Raw genomic sequence first — 22,121 nt, 5'->3', positions numbered from 1 at the left:
AGTGTTTCTATATTCTACCCAGATGTTAGAGCCAAAATCCCATGAATCATCCTCAATTCTGCCCTTTCCCTCAATCTCCATACCTGATTTGTTATAAAGTTCTGTTTTCCCTTCAAAAATACAGCTCAAACTCACCCACTCCTCTCCATTCCCACTGCTATGCCAGCCAGTAGTCCCAGCCAGTGACATCTCCCACCTGGACATCTTTCACCTGCCATAGGCTCCAACTGTTCTCCATGTTTCTCATTTTGACCCTCCAGAAATTCATTCTCCATACATTAGTGAGTGATTTTTCCCCCCTTCAAATTAGAAGTCAGATTACTGTTCCTTTGTTTAAAAACTCCTTATAGGACCTACAAACCCCTGCACATCTTATCATCCACTACTGCTATTTGCATAATGAACTACAAAATTTGGTGGCTGATATCAACTATCATTTTACTCTGCCTCATGATTTTTATACATAAAATTATTTTTACATGTATTTTATGTATAAAATAAAAAATTTATTGGGCTTACAGCATATAGAAATGTAGAATATTTGATAATATCTAAGCAGACAGATAAAAGCAAAACTGTATTAGAGTAAAGATGATAACTCAAATTCACAGGAACAAATAAGGAGGACCAAAAATGGTAAAGAAAAAGGTTAATATAGGAACATCTATAAATATGTACTTGCTTTCCTTTCTTCTTATAGCTTCTTCAGAAGACATTAACAGAAGAGTAACAGGTTTATAATATATATATGTAATATGTATAAAAATGACACATACCACAAAAGAAGAGATAAGATGCAAAAGAGCTATCTAGGAGTAACATTTCTTTTTTTTTTTTTTTTAATTTTTTTTTAAAGATTTTATTTATTTATTTGAGAGCGACACAGTGAGAGAGAACATGATCGAGGAGAAGGTTAGAGAGAAGCAGACTCCCCATGGAGCTGGGAGCCCGATGCGGGACTCGATCCCGGGACTCCAGGATCACGCCCTGAGCCGAAGGCAGTCGTCCAACCAACCGAGCCACCCAGGCGTCCCTAGGAGTAACATTTCTATATCTCACTGAAATTAAGTTACTAAAATATTAATTATATTCTAAGAAGTCCATACATATCTGGCAAATGCAGGAGTAACCATCAAATAAATAAATATATATTTAAAATTCATTTTATGTATAATATATATAGTAACCATTAACTATATATATATACATTTTTTAATATTAAAATATTACACTAGAAAATATTCACTTAATCCAAAAGAAAACAATAAAGGAGGAATAAAGGAACAAAAACAAGTAAAACATTTAGTAAGCAAAAATACAATGGATGGTTACCACAGGGGAGCTAGGTCGGGGGATGGGTGAAATAGGTGGTAGGGATTAAGGAGTGCTTTCATCATGATGAGCACAGGTGATGTATGGAAGTGCTGAATCACTACATTGTACACCTGAAACTAATATTATACTGTATGTCAACTAACTGGAATTTACATAAAAAATTTTAAAAATTAAAAATTGGAAAAAAATATAATGGCAGATATAAATCCAACTATAAAAATAATAATTCTAAATGTTAATGAATTAAAGAATCCAATCTAAAAGCAGTGGTTGTAAGACTGGATTAAAAAATAAGGTGCAACTATACATTTCAACAGAAAACATACTTTAGATTCAAAGATACAAATAGGCTGAAAAAGATACAATATGTGAACAGGAGCCATGACAAAGTTGGGATGACTATACTAATATCAGAAGCACACTTCCTTTTTTTTTTTTTTTTTTTTAAAGATTTTATTTATTTATTTGACAGAGATCACAAGTAGGCAGAGAGGCAGGCAGAGAGAAAAGGGAGAAGCCGACTCCCTGCTGAGCAGAGAACCCCATGTGGGGCTCAATCCCAGGGTCCTGGGATCATGACCTGAGACAAAGGCAGAGCTTTAACCCACTGAGCCACCCAGATGCCCCAGAAGCACACTTTTTTTTTTTTTTAAGATTTTATTTATTTATTTGACAGAGATCACAAGTAGGCAGAGAGGCAGGCAGAGAGAGAGGAGGAAGCAAGCTCCCTGCGGAGCAGAGAGCCCGATGTGGGGCTCGATCCCAGGACCCTGGGACCATGACCTGAGCCAAAGGCAGAGGCTTTAACCTGCTGAGCCACCCAGGCGCCCAGGAGCACCCTTTCTAAAATGCAATTCCTGCAGCCTAATTCTACTTCTCTAATGTTTCTCTTTAGCACTAATCACCAAAAGACTTACTACACATTTTATTTATTTTTCTTCTTTTCTTTTTTAAATTTTATCTTATTTAAATTCAATTAACATATAGTGTATTATTAGTTTCAGAGGTAGAGTTCAGTGATTCATTATTTGTTCATCATCATCTTTATACTGGAATGTAAATGCTTCAAGGGCAGGATTCGTTGGTGTGTGTGTGTGTGTGTGTGTGTGTTTCTTCTCTCTGTTTTGTTTATGGATGGTCAGGTGTATATCCAGCATCCAGGACTGGTTCTGGCATACAATGGAGGCTCAATGAATATGTGTTTAATAAATGAGCATTAACGGCCCTGATCTAGGAGCTAGGGATAGAGTAGTGAATAAAACAAAATCTCCATCCTCGGGGCGCCTGGGTGGCTTGTGGTTAAGCGTCTGCCTTTGGCTTGGGTCCTGATCCCAGGGTCCTGGGTTAGAGCCCTGCATCCATTGGGCTCCCTGCTCAGCAGGAGGCCTGCTTCTTCCTCTCCCACTCCCCCTGCTTGTGTTCCCTCTCTTGATGTGTCTCTCTGTCAAATAAATAAATAAAATCTTTAAAAAATCTTCATCCTCATGGAATTACTTTCCAGTGGAATATATATGTATTTATTTATGATTTTTAAAATGTGTTCATTTCAGAAAGAAAGAGAGAGAAAAAGAGCATGAGAAGTGGTAGTATTATTAGAAGGAGAAGCAGGATCTCTGCTGAGCAGGGAGCCTGATGCAGGACTTGATCCTGGAATCCCAGGATCACGACCTGAGCCATCCAGGTGCCATATAATGTATATTTTAATGAGAAGTATATTTAATTGAGCTACCAGTAAGCATATATTACATAATTAATGGAAATGATTACAATTATTATTCCTTTATCAAAGCAAAGAAAAATTTTAAATGTGTTTATCACATTTTGTTCTCTAGTATCTATAATCAGTGTCAATTTGTTTAGATATCCAATGTTATTTATAGATTGATCATTATCATTCATTTTCATTGTCTTCAGAGAAATAGAAACTTCCCACCCTTTAGGTTTGTCAAACATCTAAATGGCTTTTTTAGGTAAATTTTCAAATGGTCTGTTTTGCCAAGCATATTTATAGATAATAACTCTTACACTCACCAATATAATATAATAGAAATATTTTACCTATTTCTAACTCATGTGTATTTTATACACTTATGTAGAGAGTCAATTAATACTGGAATATATGTAAGCCCTCATAATAGGCTTCAAGTTTATATTTGGTTCATTTTCCATGAAAACGAAATCTAAATTAAAACCTTTCAGTGATCAATACAAATAAACCCCATTACCTTAAAACACAGCAAAAATGAGAGCAGTTTTGGGATATGCTGGGATTAATCCTTTTTCATTTTTTAAAAAGCATAAATAGGGGCACTTGGGTGACTAAGTCAATTATAAGCTGCTGCCTTTGGCTAAGGTCTTGATTCCAGGATCCCGGGATCAAATCCCACACCTGGCTCCGTGCTCAGCGGGGAGCCTGCTTCTCCCTCTCCCTCTGTCTACCACTCTGCATAATTGCACTCTCTCTCTCTCTCTCAAATAAATAAATAAATAAAATCTTTAAAAAAATAAAAACCATAAACATTTTATTCACTTTTGTCTTTTTTTTCTCCCCTCTGGTGACAACTGAGCACATATTTATATGTCTTCATTATGTATCTAAAAGAAACTCAAGGAACTATAAGCTTGTTTAAAAATAATCTCAAAATGACAAACAGAAGTGGGTTATTTTATCAAAAGGATCACCTATCTTCTTTGATGTTATAAAAGATAAACTGCTATATGATGTTATAGGCTAGTTATGACAAAGGAAAATGGTAATAATTACAGACACAGGAAGGCACTCACTTACTCATTTGTTTTTTTCCTGATCAAATTTTAGAATATCTTAATATAAAAAAAATTAAAATCAAAACTTCCTTGACGATCTATTTTGAGGAGATTTAAAGCAGGTAAGATCAGTTTTTGAAAGTAAGGGTTACAGTAATAAGAACTGGGTGCTTAAATTAATATTTATAATTAAAGTGGCTTTTTAAAAATGCAGAATTATAATACCTGTATAATTGTAAAAAAAAAGGAGATGGTAATAAATAATAAGCTATAGATGTCATTTGCCAAAAAGAGAAGATTTCCTGAAGTTTTTTTTTTCCCCTAATAAATCTTAGAATTGTACAGAGCTCAAATTAGAAAGCCAGGAGGCCTCTCTTTGCTTTCCCATTATAGATACAGACCTGCTGCTTCTTCCCCTGAAGTTTTAAAACATCTAAATTCCTTGTGGTTTCCTTCACTACTAATACACTGGAATACTTAAAAAAAAAAAAGTCTAAAAATAGAAAAGCACTTTAAGGTAGAGGATGAAATCCTTAAGAAGTCCAGATACTCATTTTTGATAAAAGAATTCATTTAAAAATCTGCGCAGATTAATCAGACAAATGAAACTCACCCGTCTTTGCATCTTTCCAGTCATCCGAAAGAATAGTCTTGGTCTGAATGGTATATTTAGATATAGGACTATGATTGTCTGAACCACGGCTCCACGTAAGAGCCACAGAAGTGGCTCGGATATCTTCTATTCGTAGACCGCCTGGAGGGCCTGGAGGGCCTGGAATGAGAATTTTGGTAATGAATCAGTGAATCTCAATTAGTGAATTAAGTGCACATTAGAATACAAAGCATCCTCTTTGAAATTAATCTAAAGAACATTTATACAACATGATCACTGTTACCATGTTCCTTTTAAATATAAACTATAAGAGGTGATAATAAGAGTCTTTATGGTCTTCACTAAATGATTTCATGGTATCTCTTTTTAAGTAAAGAGATAAATACTATCATTTAAAAATGGCATTATTATTCAAGATACATATGACAACTTTGGCTCATAAAATGGATATGCATGAAAATCTTTGACTTATAAAATGTAATTGGCATTAACAGGACCTAGCAGATTGTGGCACAGTGTGGTTTAATAAATGCTTGCCGAATGCATAAATCAGATATGGTAGCACAATTCAGTCCAGATACGAGAATAGTTAGTCACATACTTCACTGTGCCTCCCACAAATGGAACAAATGCTTTTTTATATCCCTCGATGGTTATAGGTAATTTATTTTACTTGGAGTAGAAAATACATATAATCTGGGAATGATTGTATGTATCATTTTGAATGATATATTTCATGTCAGTTATAGTAACAGGGATAAATGATATTAAAAGAAACATTTCTACCTCTATAAAATATAGAAAACATTGTCAACTCGAGGTATACCAGAAATGTTCTGAACCATCAAATAATATATTGAAGAGCCTTAGGACAGAAAATAATGTGTTGCAGAACATAAAACAATGTTAAAAATATGTTTTCATAGACGTTTCCTAACTCAGCATCAATATTATTCAATGAGAGAGCATTGTACCTGATGGTAGAAATAAAAAGAAAAATGAGACATAACTTTTGGGATTTGAAGAGCTCTTTGTCTTGAAAAGGATGAAATGGACCAGAAAATAAATAACTATAATTGGAAGCAATAAATGCCACGATAAAGGCATATGAGATATTTATACTTGGCATCACAGTTTCTTGTTTTCAAGAAGAAAAAAATGTGCTTTAAGTGGTACAGTGGCATCCACTGCTTACAATGCTAAAGAAGTTTCCCAGTTAATAGAGACATCCTTTAAAAGACATGTCAGAAAATACTATCACTTGTTTTCTTTACACCAGAAAGGGTCCATCCCCAATTTAATTAGGCGTATTAAATATAATTACAACTTTGTTAAAATGATATCTTTAGTTTTTCATATTGAATATGTAGTACTAAATAGGACATTTGTTGTTTTTTTTTTCTTTTAGCTAAAAATAAATGCCTTACTATCTAACGATCAAATCAGATGTTCAGCCTACACGGCATCATGGCTTTTTTCCCCTCCAACTGTGTTTTGGTCTTTGCAAAGGTATAGACAGTTGCCTTATGGTTGGTCCCGAGGGGGAAAAGGTGTAGGTAGAGTCACACAACTCTGTTACTGCTAATACTAAAATAACACAAGACACAGCCTATTGATGGTAGTAAATTTTATTATTTGGAGGTATATAACATATAAATAGAAAGATAAATAAATTTTTAAAAATGTATAATTTGTAATAGTGTACTTATACTTCTTGATGTTAATTAAAAGTAAAAAATACATCATCCAGAATAAATGAAAATAGACACATAAGTAATATAGAACACATGCAATATTCAAGGAGAAAAAAACTGCATTTTTCATTACTTCATTACTTCACATAAAGCATCATCCCAAGTTAATGACTAAATTGAATATTTCAGAGTATTAAAATTTAAAAATAGAGGTGAAAAATAAAGGAAATTATTTTTAAAAGGAAGAGACAGTCATGCATTCAGATACTTTTTCTGAGCACAAAGGAATGAAGAAAATGTTAAAGGGAGTTTAGGACAAAAGTGCCATAGGTTAGGTTTTAACCATGCAAGTGTAAATTATTTGCCTGCTGTTACTCTGTGAAGTTCTTGGAGTGGCAAATGAGTACTATTTTAAAAGGTCAGACTAGAGTTTAATGTTATGAACATATTGGTTGGAATACTATATGCATAATAATTTCACTCAGTCATCCATTCAGGGAAGAGTCACATTGTTGAGCAAAACACTGTAATTTCCTTTGTCTCTTTTTTCCCTTTGATATACGCCTGGCCTCTAACGGGTTCTTAATAAGTATTTTGGTGAGTACATAAATGAATTTATCACAATTGAACTTCAGATAGTTCTATAAACATACATGCTCCCTCCTTCCACAATACAAGCTCCTTTCTTCCATTTGCCTTGACTAACAGGATAAAGAGATACGAGAACAAATGGAAAAGTGTTTGCTGATATCCTCCAAACCCTGGTGTGGCAATGTTACTTAGTAATGTGGAGTAGGCCTATCAATCTAGTAATGACTCCAAACAGCTCCTGGGAAATACCTGAGAGAAAAATACTATAAAAGGCAGAAGATATTAGAGTTGAAAATAGGCTTGACTTAAAATTCTGAGGCCTGATTCATCTTGGGCAAGTTTTTCAAGTGTATTAAGTTTCCATTTTCTTATCTGTAAAATGTGAGTAATAAAAATTGATCATATAGCGGTGCCTGGGTGGCTCAGTGGGTTAAAGCCTCTGCCTTCAGCTTAGATCATGATCCCACGGTTCTGGGATAGAGCCCTACATCGGGCTCTCTGCTTAGCGGGGAGCCTGCTTCCTCCTCCCTCTCTCTGCCTACTTTTGATCTCTGTCAAATAAATAAATTAAAATCTTAAAAAAAATGAATAAAATGTTTTAAAAAATTGATCATAGGGGTGCCTGGGTGGCTCAGTGGGTTAAAGCCTCTGCCTTCGGCTCAGGTCATGATCTCAGGGTCCTGGGATCGAGCCCCACATCGGGCTTTCTGCTCAGCAGGGAGCCTGCTTCCTCCTCTCTCTCTGCCTGCCTCTCTGCCTGCTTGTGATCTCTGTCTGTCAAGTAAATAAATAAAATCTTAAAAAAAATGATCATATAGAATTGTTTTTTAGGATTGAAACAGTATCTCTAAAGAATGTAGTGGTAGAAAGCTTTCAGTAAACTTTAGCTACTGAAAGTATTATTGTTATTCCTGCAAGAGATTTCTGGGCATCTGAGCCCAGGAGTAATTATTAGTATTTGTTAATAATTGGGAGAGATCTGTTTGTCTGATTGTTCATTTACCACTTGTTCTGACCAAAAAATAAAGTGTTTTCTGATCAATTTGTTGAAGGTGAGGAAAAATTGGGAATGTGAAGTCCCTTCATTTGCACTAAGAAATCAGGATGTAGCAAAAAACAGAAAAGTGGTACTAAACAGACAAACTTGCACAGCCTGGTAGTTCAACTCAGGGCCTGTCCTGTACTGTCTCTAGGAGGATTTTGAAAGCAGTGTAGCTCATAATGCTTGTTCAATTTTTCTGTTCAAAATGGAGAAAAAAGTGTTATGGTAGAAAATAAAATAATGCAACTACTTGTTCCTCAGCACACACACAAAAAGGCATTAGGAACTGGTCACCCTTGGTAATTCTTCATCAATGGGGAAAAAAAAGCAATATGCATTCTGACTCTAAGAGTTTCTTATTCTTTCCTCCCTCCCTTTCTGCCTTTCTCTCTTTATCTTCTTTCTTTCTTGCTCTTTCTTTTTCTCTGCCTCCTCTTTCCCTCTTTTTCTCTTTTTTTCTGCCTCCTCTCTCCCTCTCTTTAAACTCCTACTGTGGTACAAACACTCCCAAGAAACCTATAAGAATTGAAGCCAGGAAAAATGTAAGCAAATAGACTGTTTCATCCAGCTTATTTCATTATTACTCTATTAATATGTGTTTCCTTTTTCTTAGGTCGTCCTCAGACAGATAGCTAATGGTTCCTAAGAATGTTATTTATACCAAATTTTAATTATAATGAAACAGAGACATTGGTTAGATAAAAAAGGACCTTTGGAATTTGACATGAGTTTTAAATGTCTGGATACATTTGATTAGAAGTTATTTTAGCCTTCCATTTTCTTTCATTCTTTTGTTTTTAATCACTAAAAATTGCAGGTGGGGGTATGGAGAAACAGAGGGATATTTCTCTGACTAGTGCTGACAAAAGTTTTCTTTTGATTTTTCTCACTACCATTGACATTGGCAAGGGTATGTGCTATGGTGAGTGCCGTGAAATGGGTAAGCCTGATGATTCACAGACCTATACCCCTGGGGCAAATAATACATCCGATGTTAATAAAAATAATTTTAAAAATGTAGGAAGCTGGAAAGAGAAGGAAATGAGGGAAAAAATGAGAAAGATTCAGGGGAGGAGAAACAAAGCTATTTAAAGCATACTTCCTGTTTTTGTTTTTTGTAAAGATAGTCTGACCAAATTCTCCTTTTCTAGAATTAATAGTACGAACTTCAGTGTTGATACTCTGCACCTCTTTTTCCTATCACAATCATAGTGCTCTATCACTATCTTTCCAAGAGCTACGTTTCTATACTTCTCCCCATAGAGGCTGCCACTATACTCTTCCTTTGCTAGTTACATTACCCTCTCTCTTACTGTTCTTGTTTTTCACTTACTATGTTTTTTCCCTCTGGCTTAAAATATCCTTCTCAGAGATTTGCTTGTTGAGAAAGCTCCATAAAATCTCACCTACAGGGCATAATTAGCGGTCTACCAAGGTCCTTGTTAGTGTTCTGTTTCTACATTGTAGGTTCTTCAAAGTCAGGCAGGAGTCTACAATTACTGAAATTTGTTTCTATCTTTTTTTTTTTTTTAAGCCTACTGAAAGACTGTAGATATAGCCAGAATGGTCCCCTATCATCTATGGTTCAATGCAGCGTCAGTTTGTAACATCTATATTCTTTCCCTAAATTTCTCTAACTTCTCAATGGTTTAACTATGAAATTATTGATTGCAGGCAAATTCAATATGTAATATAGATCACATACATTTTAGAGCTCACGTAAGCCACTATCTGCACATTTACCAAAGGATGCTGAAATCTAGAAGGGCCATGGCCAGAATCACACGACTAGTCTACAACAGAGTGCAGAATGAATCAGGACAAGAGACTGGGTTTCCCAGAATAACCCACATGAAATGAGAAAGAGCCCATTTGAAAGTTAGATCTGGCTGCCTAATTGTGCCTGTCTACAAAAGACCTCCAAAGAACTACCTGAACACTGACAAGTTTACCCTGTTGTTTTCCTGGACTTGTCTATAATTTTTAAACAAGAATTCATAACAACACCAAATTTACATGACATAAAATGTTATTGAATAAATCTTTTAAAATTTATTTATTTATTTATTTATTTGTCAGAGAAAGAGAGAGAGGAAGAGAGAAGCAGGCAGAGGGAAAAGGAGAAGCAGGCTCCCCGCTGAGCAGAGAGCCTAATGTAGAGCTTGATACCAGGACGTTGGGATCATGGCATGAACTAAAGTCAGATTTTTAACTGACTGAACCACCCAGGTGCCCCAGTGAGTAAAAATTTCATATTGTATATTTTAATAAAAATATTTTTCTTAGTCCTTATCATATTGAAGTAATTGCCAAATCTTTCATAATTCTTACCAATAACCTAATGATGTAGGTGCCATTATTTTCCCTATTTCACAGATGAGGAAACAGAGACATGGATAGATTAAATGACCATAGTCATCCAACTAGCAAATGACAAAGCTAGGATGTAAACCCAACCAATTTGCTAGGAGACCAATTTTTCAATAACTTCAGTACAATTATTTAAAATGGCATTATCAGAGTCAAATTAAAAAATGGTACTGAGCTTTCCATTGGAGACCTTTCTTATTGGGAATCATATGAATTCTTAGGCACAGTTGTATACTGTAGAAAAATGACAAAAATGGTAATACATTGGCCATAACTTTTTAAATCTTTGCTTGATCTCTTAACTCAGATAAATGAAGATAAACATATTACCCAGCTATAAATTCATACTTAGTATATTCCCAATTTTTCTTGATCACCCTAAAGGCATTTGTTACTCTTTCCTGAATTTTGCCAGTGTCTTTAGGAAAAAATATCTACATATGAACAAAATACAGATGTGATTTCCACTCAGCTCTTATTCATATGTAAAGTAACCAGAGGAAAAAATGGGCAAGAACACAATTATTTACCATTTCTGTCATTTCTTCTTTAGGAATGTAGTAACATTCAATGAAAAAGAGGAAAAATAGCAAAAAAAATACTTTCAAAATGATTATTCTCACACTATAGTCTGACCATATTTTCTCAGTCAGTAATTGACATTCTGATAAGTCAAATGGGATAGAAGATTTGAGAGCCTCCAGAATTAAACAAGAGGCATAGCAGGCATGACAACAGCCCAGGCATCACTTGAGCCTATGCTAATACTTAGGCAACACTAAATACAAATGTACTTTCTTCCTCTTAAACCCTGATTTCTAAACAATTGGACCCAAAAGCTCTTGGTCTTTTTGGGACTCCCTTCCACATGCCACATACATTTAATAGAAACCTTCACGTTCCAGAGCAGCCGCAAGCATGAAAGATATCTAGTATCATTCTCTTTCCAGTAAGTAATTAAAGCAAACACCACATGCAAATATTCTGTGGTTCATTGTTTATTTTTAATAAAATAGCAAATTTTAATGAAGAGTTTGAATGTTAAGGAAACAAAAATTTTTCAGAACAAATTATCTCCTCTTTTAAAACAAAATAATCTTAAAATGGCATTACTGAAAGAACATGAGTTATATTAGGACAGGCAACTTCTTCTCTACTAGAATATGTCAGCTGAAGTCCCTTTATTGTTATAGACCTATTTCTATTCTCAAAATTAGTTAAGACAATGGCTCTACCATAAGGTTATGAAATACAGTTCAGTGTTATGTGGTTTTGAAATACAGTTCAGTGTTATGTGGTTTTGTCAATGTTTAAAGCTGTCCCAGGATGACGCTGAAAAGTAAATATCCCTACCATTTAATAGTATGGTAATTTTTTAACCTCTAACATTTATAAAAGTGAGCTTAGATCCATTAGTAATGAGAATAAGGTGAAAAGAAGAGCAATGAATTTGTAGACTCTCTACTTGTCATCAATGCAGTTTATTTAAACAAGAATATTCTCCCTTTCCTGGCTCCAGGAAAGGCATACTTGTCATGTGATTTCCTTCCTAATTTTTAAATTCTTTTCAAAACTATATCCTCATGTGGTCTTGGTGGTATACTTTTAGTTATGAACTATGGAAGAAGATGCCCACAATAATGATTCATGCACATATTTCCAAGATAATATTTATAGGTCCATGAGAATCTAAAATTAATTTTAAATATCTTAGGAACATGGCAATTGATCTGGATCTCTAAACTCTAAGACAGTTCCATCTGTGACAATGACTGAGATGAGAAAATTTTAAAAAATTAAAAAGATGGAAATTAAGCAACATCTTGAGCCAGAGACACTTATTCCTTTATGATGACTAATGAATTATTTTAAAAAGAACACTACATATGTATTTAGGAGTCATATCCATATCCCTCAAAGCTTTCCTGAGAGTTCTTCCAACAACAGATGGAGTTGCTTGAGTTACTAAATGAGAAGTTCATATAATACCCTATACCTAAATAGAAACCTGTTTAAGAGCAAAACTATTTCTGGTGAAACAACAAGAATTTTAAGCATATCTCTTTGCCCAAAGGGGGAAAGTGAAAGTATTTTCAAACAATGAAATTTAAGCAGTTCTAGAAAAAATTATATACACTTCCTTTTTATCCTTCACTTCTGCACAAGTGCTTCCAGTAAAAGTCTCCAACTTCCTGCCCAAATTAAAGATCCAAGAAGGCTGACAGTAGGAGTTAATAAAATTAAATATGCATGCATGTTGTTAATGGCTTGGTATCTTCACTTAAACCTTGCTACAGAGATGACAATTTTCTCCACATGCTGTCCATTTTCACTTCCCAATCCTAGGAATTCTTCCAAAAACCCTACAGAGCCATGGACAGTCTTGAGTTGTTTATTGCTGCTTTTCATCCATTCTAATCAAAGAATATATACAGGATACAAAAGACTACTGGAGTAATGCCCCTTAGCATGTATCCTAATTAAGATGACTCCGTAGTGAATTTGACAATACTGTTCATTACCTGCTTGGCTAAATCACACAGTCCATTTAATGGCAATACTCCTGTATTATAATTCACCAGTTCTTCATATTTTTTTTCAGATAATGAGCTAATTTCTGAGATACGTAATTTCAAAGAAAAACAGGACATGAAAACACAGAAATTTCACTTGGCCATTATAAGATGCACTAGGTTAGTTCACTAGCCATTTTTCATATTAGAGAAGCTATATAATTATATTTTAAAATATCTTTCTGCTCAGAAGTATGTTTAGAAGTTTCAAAGGGGAAAATCCTCTAAGAACTAGATTGGAAGGGAAAGCTGCAGAGACTACAAGATTGAGTTAATTAGTAAAAATCTAGTGTAATACGTTAAAAAAGGAAAAAAAAAAGGCTTTCACACAAATGGTGAGTGTCAACGATCACCAGGTTGGAGGCAGGCTTGCACAGACGGGGAGAAAATGATCCACCATGTTTTTCTCTCCATCTTTTCTGTTTTTACCTGCAAGAGGAAAGATCAGGCTGAAGGGGCAGTGTGGATGCCCAGGTAGGGGCAGGAAGCCATGTATTTTGGGGATTTGCCATGAGTCCTTGATGGGGAAGTTGAAATAAGAGCAAAGAAAAACATCTCCTAGACACTGGAGATGGGAGTCCAAAAGAAAAAGGCTAAAGTGACAAGCTCTGGCCCAATCCAACCTCCCGTCCCCAGTAAGTGACTGCCTTTCTAAACAGCAGGAGCTCCACCTGGATCCCTCCACCCCACCCACCTTAAACAAACAAACAAACACTAGACCACTTCTAATTTCATGCCATATGGTGTAAGTCTACGTACTCAAACATATGCTTAAAGGCTTCTAACTAAGAAAAAAATACAGAGGGTAAATTTAGCAATGATTCCAAAAAAAATAATCAGTGTTTAGGAAAGGGATGTCACAGGAACTTGTGTTATGAGTAATATGGTATTTATTTATTTATTTATTTATTGCATATATATATATATATATATACAATAATAGCACAGGAGGAGGAGGTAAAGGAAGATACTTATAAAAAGTCTCCATGGTCATTGTGTGGATTCTAACTATCATTATTCTCTTTCATAAATGTGGAATCTGAAGCTTATGATGATGAACAGACTAGGTTAAAACCACAGCTTAATCAGTAGGTGAAGCGACTTTTTTTTTTTTTTTTAAGATTTTGTTTATTTATATGACAGAGAGAGACAGTGAGAGAAGGAACACAAGCAAGGGGCAGAGGGAGAGGGAGAAGTAAGCTCTCTGCTGAGCAGGAAGCCTGATTTGAAACTCGATCTCAGGACCCTGGAATCCTAAGAACTGAAAGCAGACACTTAACCAACTGAGCCACCCAGGTGTCCCTGAAGTGGCTTTCCAAGGTATGTTTGCCTAATGCCAAAAGCCATACCTTTTCTATTGTACCATATAGACCTTTTAATGACTGTCTGTGTATATTAAATATATTATTAGAGAAAATCATGGATGATATAATAAGATCATAAGATGATCATCTGCCTCTTTCCCCTAACCGTAACTAAGGATAATTTGATTATTAGAGTTAAACCACTTTATAAACACTATTATATCCCTGGTGATAGCTATTTAAATATGAAAAACAATATCTATGGATATCTATGGATTCTGCTGACTACTTATTGTGAATTTTGTCATTAGGTCACCAAACTCGCCTGTCACTTTAAACACATGAGATTTCTAAGTTTTCAATGAGAAGTGAAATTAATAATTTTGGAATCATTCCATCCATGCCTACCCCGTCCACCTTTAAGTAGTTTCAGTAGTTTCTGCTATATTACCAGAGTTTGCTTCTCTGAAACCTGATGTTTTAAGTCTGGCAAGAGGGTACAACTCACAGTTACACAGTGAGTCTCCCTAAAATGCTGCACTATGGAGTCTCATTTCCTTGATGTAGGCACCTTATCCATCAGCTCACCCAAGAACATATCAGACTGTGGTCTTCCAAGTTGTTTAAAACCAACATCAGACAGATCTGACATACTCCTGTCGTTAATGGTCCCTTGCTCCTGGAGAAATTCTCAGAAATGTGTGGAGCTGCTCAAGCTCTGTTTGTTGACAGCCAGTCAGACCGTCAGGAGCCGAAGCTCGGACGCGTGGTCTTCGGTATGACAGACCCTCGATGACTGAGTGACCCTCACACAAGGGATCACTACATCTTGGCGTATCACCAGTTGCTTGCTACTGATAAATCTGTCCATGACTCCTGTTCTAAAATGAAGTGGATTCAAGGTTGTCCCTGCAATATGTTAACTCTTGTCCACCTGCACTTTCCAACAAAGGACTTGGCACTCCCCCGCTACCCTGGGAAACACACATAAACCACAGCCAACTTCCTCACCTTCTCTTGTGTCCACAGAGTAACCATTACTAACTATGACTATTGGGTAATGAGAAATTAAAATAGAGTTTCTCTTTTAAGGGGAAAAAAAAGCCTTGGGATTTACGCCAGAATGTGCATTGACTTGTGAGTGTATTGTGCAGCCAAACGTGATAATGGAAAGGTGCTGTAGCAGAGGTAAGACAGAACTCACTGCCGTGCTCCTGTAATGGTATGTCCTAAGTCACCTTTAGATAGCACAGGGGGGTTCTGTCACACAAGAACAGGGAAATCTTAGTCACCCTCAAGAGGAAGTGGGGAGGGTGCGAGCAATAGTACGGCTGGGTTTATAGGATACGGGGAGAGTCTAGAGAGTCAGAGAACACTCTTCACATTTCTTCCTTTCTCTTTGAGTATGTCTTAATGAATCCCAGGGATGATGGTAGTGTAAAGGAGCTCTGTGACATGAATTCAAAAGCACTAAAATCTCCTCCCTGCAACTTCTTAAACTGATCATTGGTTTAGAGAGTAAAGCCTTTTTTTTTTTTTTTAAGTTTCTTTTGTTATCATTTGTTTAAGTGTGAAATAAAACCTGTGACGTAATCAAACTCTCAAGGACAGGCCTGGTAAGGTTGGCTGGTGGCAGACAGATGTTGGTGACAGGAAGCCAGTCTGCAAAAGCACTGTCAAGAAAGAATTGGATGTTCCAGAATCTTGAAATGGCAGATTCCACAGAAATTATATGTAAGAATATTGTTCTGCTTAAATGGGATTTTACACCATTAAGTCTTTCCTTGGTCATGTTTTCAGCAATGAAGCTAAGGTGGTTTTGTCTTCTTTTGTTTGATAAAATGAACCCCAATGGGAAGATTTCAAAGTCTAGTTTCAAATACTTAAAAATGTTACTCTACTCTCTAACTTAGAATTATCATCAATGTATCACAGTAATTTGGGTGGGGAATTCAATTAATTTGATAAAATAAACTGAATGCCATCAGTGAAACAGATGTAAAATAAAAATTGTATGATCTGGTTTTTATATTTTGGGAATCAAACATTAAGGAGTAGTAAGAAAAATAAGTAATATAATATATTTGGAGCACTAGTATCTGGCCGCATTCTGACTTTATAAGATGAGAGCTAAAGATGATTTCTCTTGCCCTGTTAAATTTACTTATGAAGTGGGATTACCAGTTCTTACACTGGTAATTGCCTCACAGCAATTTTGTTAAGATGACATGATAAAATTTACATGAAAGTCTTATAGGCATATACATTATAATGTAAAACATTTAAACATTTTGAATGAAATAATTTTAAAGCTAAAGAGCACATTTTAAAATTAAGCTTTAAAACCATGTATTATATTTGTTTTTGCTATTAAAATTATGCAATGTTGAGTAGCTAAAATACACACATTTTAAATTACTATAATTTCCCCTGTTATTAGGCCAGCTGGGCAAAAATATAAGAGCAAAATGTGCATTTGTGACTTTCTACAGAATAAATATTTTTTTCCAATGAAGAAAGAGGCCTACTTTTTAATTTTTCCACATTGACTACTTTATCTCATTAAATATATCAAAATTAGTGTTTGGTTATCTTGTGCTCTGACAATGAGCTTGGATGTTACATCTGGAGTCAGACTGCTTGGATCAAGTCTTGTTCTTCTACTTAGTAGCTGTATGACCTTGGGCTAGTAACTTAGCCTCACTTGGACTTAACTTTCTTATGTGTAAACTGGGGGTAATAATTATATCCATCTCTTAAAATGGTACTTGGTAAGTAATAAGCCTTTAATAAATATTATCTATCTTTGTATGGTATAAAATATAAAATATATGTTATGTAATATGCATTTTTATAATATATATCTGTAATATTTTATTATGTCCTCTATTATACATTGAATTATATAATTATGTATCTTCATTTTTTATTTTATATTCATAATACACATCTTTTCACAGCAGAAAGATTGGACTTGTAAACATGTAATATTTTGCCAATATAAATTGAAATTACTTTTAAAATATGAACTAATTGCCATTTACTTATGCTTATAGAGACTTTTAGATAGCACTATCTGTACTGCTATTGTAATCAGATATAACAGGCATCACTGTTAGATGAATATGGCATTACTGGTAAATACACCAGATGTAGAAAACCTGTAATATAGCACTGCAGTGGAGTGTCTAAAAGCCTACCATGGCTATTAAGTTCTGAAAAGACTCCTCCTTTCTCTCCAGGAATCAGAGTGAGGAGCAGCAAATTGGCTGCTTATTTTTTAAAGGAGCCATGGATACAGACAGACTGCATAGAAAAGGTAAAGTTCTAGTTTACCCAAAGCTGACCAGTTTGATTATGAGACAAGGAGAGGCACGAGCAATTAATTGAAGAAGAGGAGAAGAAATATTCCAAGGAAACTTCTCTCCCTGTACTCCAGTGAGGAAAGAGAAAAAATAATCTAAATTTACATTAATGTATGATTTATCATGTTTCTCATCTACCAGTTTATTATCCTCACAGTTTTAAGTTTTGAATTTATAAAACAAACTGTTAAACTAGATCATTCTCAGGACCCATCTCAAAGCTTAAGATAGGCGACTTATTCTGAATGAATTATGTACTTTGCTGATCTATTTGAAAATTACCTGGAGTTTACATCCATTTACATTGAACTTATATTGATAAATACAATTTCAAATCACTGGTGTACTTTATAACTTCACTAGTAATTGGAAAAGTTGTTATTTTTACTAAAGCTTTAAAAAATAGAAGTACTAATGAGTTCTAACTTTGAAATAATCAAGCTACTTTTTAAATTCTGTATTTGTTAAAAACAGATACACATTCCAGCCGATTATTTCAGCATTAGCATGCCTGTAACAGTTACGGAGAACTGCCCCCAGCAGCTTTTTTAATGTGTTGATCTCAATGGAAAGGAGAAGGCTCACTTTCTGGGTAGGATTCACTATTAATAGCTGTATCCCTGTGGGTTAGTGCCAAGTGGGGTTGAGATACCCCAGGATGGCGCCCAGTCAGTCATTGTTCCAGCCAGTGTGGGCAGCAACGGCCATTTTCCTGTCTCAGTCCTGCGAGGGCTGATGAGATGGAATCTTTAGTCTGTCTCTGTGGCAAACTTTCTTGGACCATGCTAGCGGAAAGTAGAGGCAATTATCCAAGTATCTGAGGTAAATGTGTGTTTTTCTGACCCAAATACTTGAAAAACTACCTCAACTCTTCTTTTTGGTTTGACTATGATGATCTGGACACATCTTTCTGCCTATATAAATGTATCTCTTTTCTGGATCTCTTCACATAAGTCCATGAAATTTGGGGGGGGTGGTAAGGTGTGTGTGTATTGGTATGCCTGTCTAACTTGGTACGTATACTACAGGAAGTTTTTTTTTGTCTGTTCTTCCTAATTTTATGACTAAATTGATTAATTTCAAAGTTTTCTTGAATTCATTCCGACATATCATGTCTTAATAATTTTGAATATAAATCCACAGTTGTGTATTTAATAACAATTTGAATTTTGGACTTTTTAAACACAATGGGAATATCTATGCCAGATACCATGGAACTCTAAATTGCAATTTAACATTAGAAGTTCCACAAATTTTAACACGATGACAGACTTTCTTTCCTTTTGCTTTCACTAATACTCAAGTTCTCTGAGTTAGCCATACAAGTCAAACTCTAAATTATCCAGAAATTAGTAATTTAATCTCTTTTTAGTAACTGTTTATGGCTTTATCTTTTTCCACAATGTTTTAAAACTGTAACTACTTTCCTGGTTCCATACAAATTTTAGGATTGTTTGTTCCAGCACTTTGAAAAACACCAAGAATTGGGGTAAATTCGAGGGGGAGATGAATCATGAGAGACTGTGGACTCTGAGAAAGAAACTGAGGGTTTTGGAGGGGACAGAGGTGGGGGGATGGGTGATCCTGGTGCTGGGTATTAAGGAGGACACATAATTGCATAGAGTACTGGGTCTGGTGCATAAACACGGAAACACTGGAACACGGAAAAATAAAATAAAATTTAAAAAATAAATAAATAAATAAACCTGTAACTACTATTAGCATGTGCCAGACAGTGGAAAGGGAAAGAGAGACGAGCAGAAGCTGCAAGCAGTAAGTTTTACTACTTAGTTCCAGCAGTTCTAGAATGGACTTAATAATCTTTCTGGTACTATATACGAAATTAACTACAGAAAGTTTAAGTGTATTAAAGTGTTAGCTATAGAAGTTTTAGAAATTAACTATCAACTTTATTTATTCATATTTTCTGGGAGAAGCCTAATACAGCGAGAAAACTGGACAGAGTTTCCAAGATGGTTATCACTAAGTACATGGGTAATACGGAGCAAGTCACTCTGACTCCAACTTTACAAAACGAAGAGATAGGAATTATCTAGATAACTTCTTGGGATTAATTCTATATTTAAAATTGTATATTCAAACTTGAACATAAATGCAGAGATTTTGTATAGCTATTGTGAAGAAGTAAGGAGGACACAAGATGCAACTAATGCATGACTTGACAATAATAGGACCAATGAAACCTTTTTATCTTAAAATGCTAATCAATTCCATATTTTTAAAAGAGTATAATTAACCTGGAACAATGATTTCTGAATGGATGCATCAGAACCAATTTTGTCTGGACAGCAGAGAGATGTATGCTCTGGATATGAACTCTGCTAATACACAACAGGTGGGAGTAATAAATACATTTCCTGTAGAAAAGACCACTAGCCAACCATCGATGATTTAAAATATAGCAATATTTTCAGACTTAAATGTATATTGACAGCTTGCATCAGATTATTTACTTGACTGTGTTAAGTTACGCAGCACAGGTATTAAAACTGGGTTAGTCATCAACCAAAATGATCTCTTTAAGAAATAGAGTCTGGTAGCCATGTCATTAGGCTAAGAAAAACTTCAGTGGATTACATCAAAGAAAAATGGCATCTAACTGACATCCATTTCCATTCTGCAACTGTATTTTGGCTTTAGGAATAAAGTGCAAAGCTTCACACACACACACACACACACACACACACCTCATCTAAATAAAAATCTACATAAAACAATATGAATATAAGCTTCTGATAGAAACAGTTCAAACTTGATTTGTGATACAATGATTTGTACAGCTTTTGTGCTACCTGTTCTAATTTCAGCTACTCTCTTTCCAAAATGTTTCCAAATTTCATGTAGCATTTGTTAGGGTTTGAAAATCAGACCAAAAGCAATTTTCAGATAGTGAAAATCTTTTTTTCTTTTTTTTCTAAATTTCAGATTTATATAAAGAAATTTTGTTTAATATGACATATAAGATAAAAAAAGGGGGAGGAAGCATCTGAAATGTTTAGTCTTGATTGTATTTTCTATTTTGGCAATTTTAGTGGCAAACATTCTGTTCAGCTGGTTGTTAGGAAGGTCTTCCCAATAGCTGGTAGCAATGCCAAGAATATTTATAATGCAGCAGAAATACCACAGAAAGTGGTAAAACACGGATGTCAAAGCCTAATTTCTTGCTTTTGTGACCTAATTTTATGGTCCATTTTTGAATGTTGTCCAAAAGTGTACTCATGGAAGAGAATTTAGGTTTGGCAAGCTGCAGAAATATTCCCACAAGTGCTGCCGAATAAATCCTGGAAAACCTTTCCCTCTAAAGGACACTCTTCTAGCTGAAGAGCTTAAGTTCTCCAGAAATGTCTTTTGTTAAAGAACATTCGCACAAGGCTCTTCATGTGTGCCAAAGCTTGCTTGATGAAGCAACATGAAATATGTTTTTATGGGACCTAAGATGTAAAACATTTATTATAACAGTAACAAAAAGGACATTTATATCAATTCTCTTAGTTCGCATTTTTTTAAAGAAGCCTAAAAACAGGGCGCCTGGGTGGCTCCGTGGGTTAAGCCTCTGCTTTCGGCTCAGGTCATGATCTCAGGGTCCCGGGATCGAGCCCTTCATGGGGCCCTCTTGAAAAACTACCTTGAAAAACTACCTCAACTCTTCTTTTTGGTTTGACTATGATGATCTGGACACATCTTTCTGCCTATATAAATGTATCTCTTTTCTGGATCTCTTCACATAAGTCCATGAAATTTGGAGGGGTGGTAAGGTGTGTGTGTATTGGTATGCCTGTCTAACTTGGTACGTATACTACAGGAAGTTTTTTTTTGTCTGTTCTTCCTAATTTTATGACTAAATTGATTAATTTCAAAGTTTTCTTGAATTCATTCCGACATATCATGTCTTAATAATTTTGAATATAAATCCACAGTTGTGTATTTAATAACAATTTGAATTTTGGACTTTTTAAACACAATGGGAATATCTATGCCAGATACCATGGAACTCTAAATTGCAATTTAACATTAGAAGTTCCACAAATTTTAACACGATGACAGACTTTCTTTCCTTTTGCTTTCACTAATACTCAAGTTCTCTGAGTTAGCCATACAAGTCAAACTCTAAATTATCAGGGAGCCTGCTTCCCCTCCTCTCTCTCTGCCTACTTGTGATATGTCTTTCTATCAAATGAATAAATAAAATCTTTTATTAAGAAAAAAAGTCTAAAAACATTTGAAGTTTAATAACTGGTTCTTTTTTTGGAATTAGAATAGTTTTAAATTATAAAGTTTTTTTAGATATAAGGCAATTTACCGTTGTTTGAGTTCTAAATCCTTTTGGCCATATTATACACACATCTATTTTAAAAGGTTAATTCTGAAGATACCTCCTTTACTAATAAACAATATTATTTTTAGTTGAGTTTATATATATGCTCTCTTGGTAGAAAAAAAAACAATC

The 22,121-nt window shown here is 34.9% G+C and overlaps 1 protein-coding gene across 2 annotated transcripts in view; it reads right to left on the bottom strand.

Annotated features, from left to right (window-relative positions):
- CNTN1 (contactin 1) overlaps window positions 1–22,121 on the bottom strand; it is a 357,030-nt gene that overhangs the window by 74,857 nt on the left and 260,052 nt on the right. The window contains exon 18 of one of the 2 annotated variants that reach the window (XM_044227281.1): window positions 4,715–4,873. In XM_044227281.1, coding sequence (XP_044083216.1) covers window positions 4,715–4,873 — 159 coding nt within the window. Of the gene's footprint in view, window positions 1–4,714; window positions 4,874–11,108; window positions 13,414–22,121 lie in introns of those variants that run through there. The other variant, XM_044227280.1, reaches the window with a different exon arrangement.

Source organism: Neovison vison, chromosome 12, assembly GCF_020171115.1.
Source record: "Neovison vison isolate M4711 chromosome 12, ASM_NN_V1, whole genome shotgun sequence".
NCBI classification, from domain to species: Eukaryota; Metazoa; Chordata; class Mammalia; order Carnivora; family Mustelidae; genus Neogale; species Neogale vison.
Note: the sequence above shows the minus strand (reverse complement) of the source record. Positions and strands in the feature narration are given on the sequence as shown.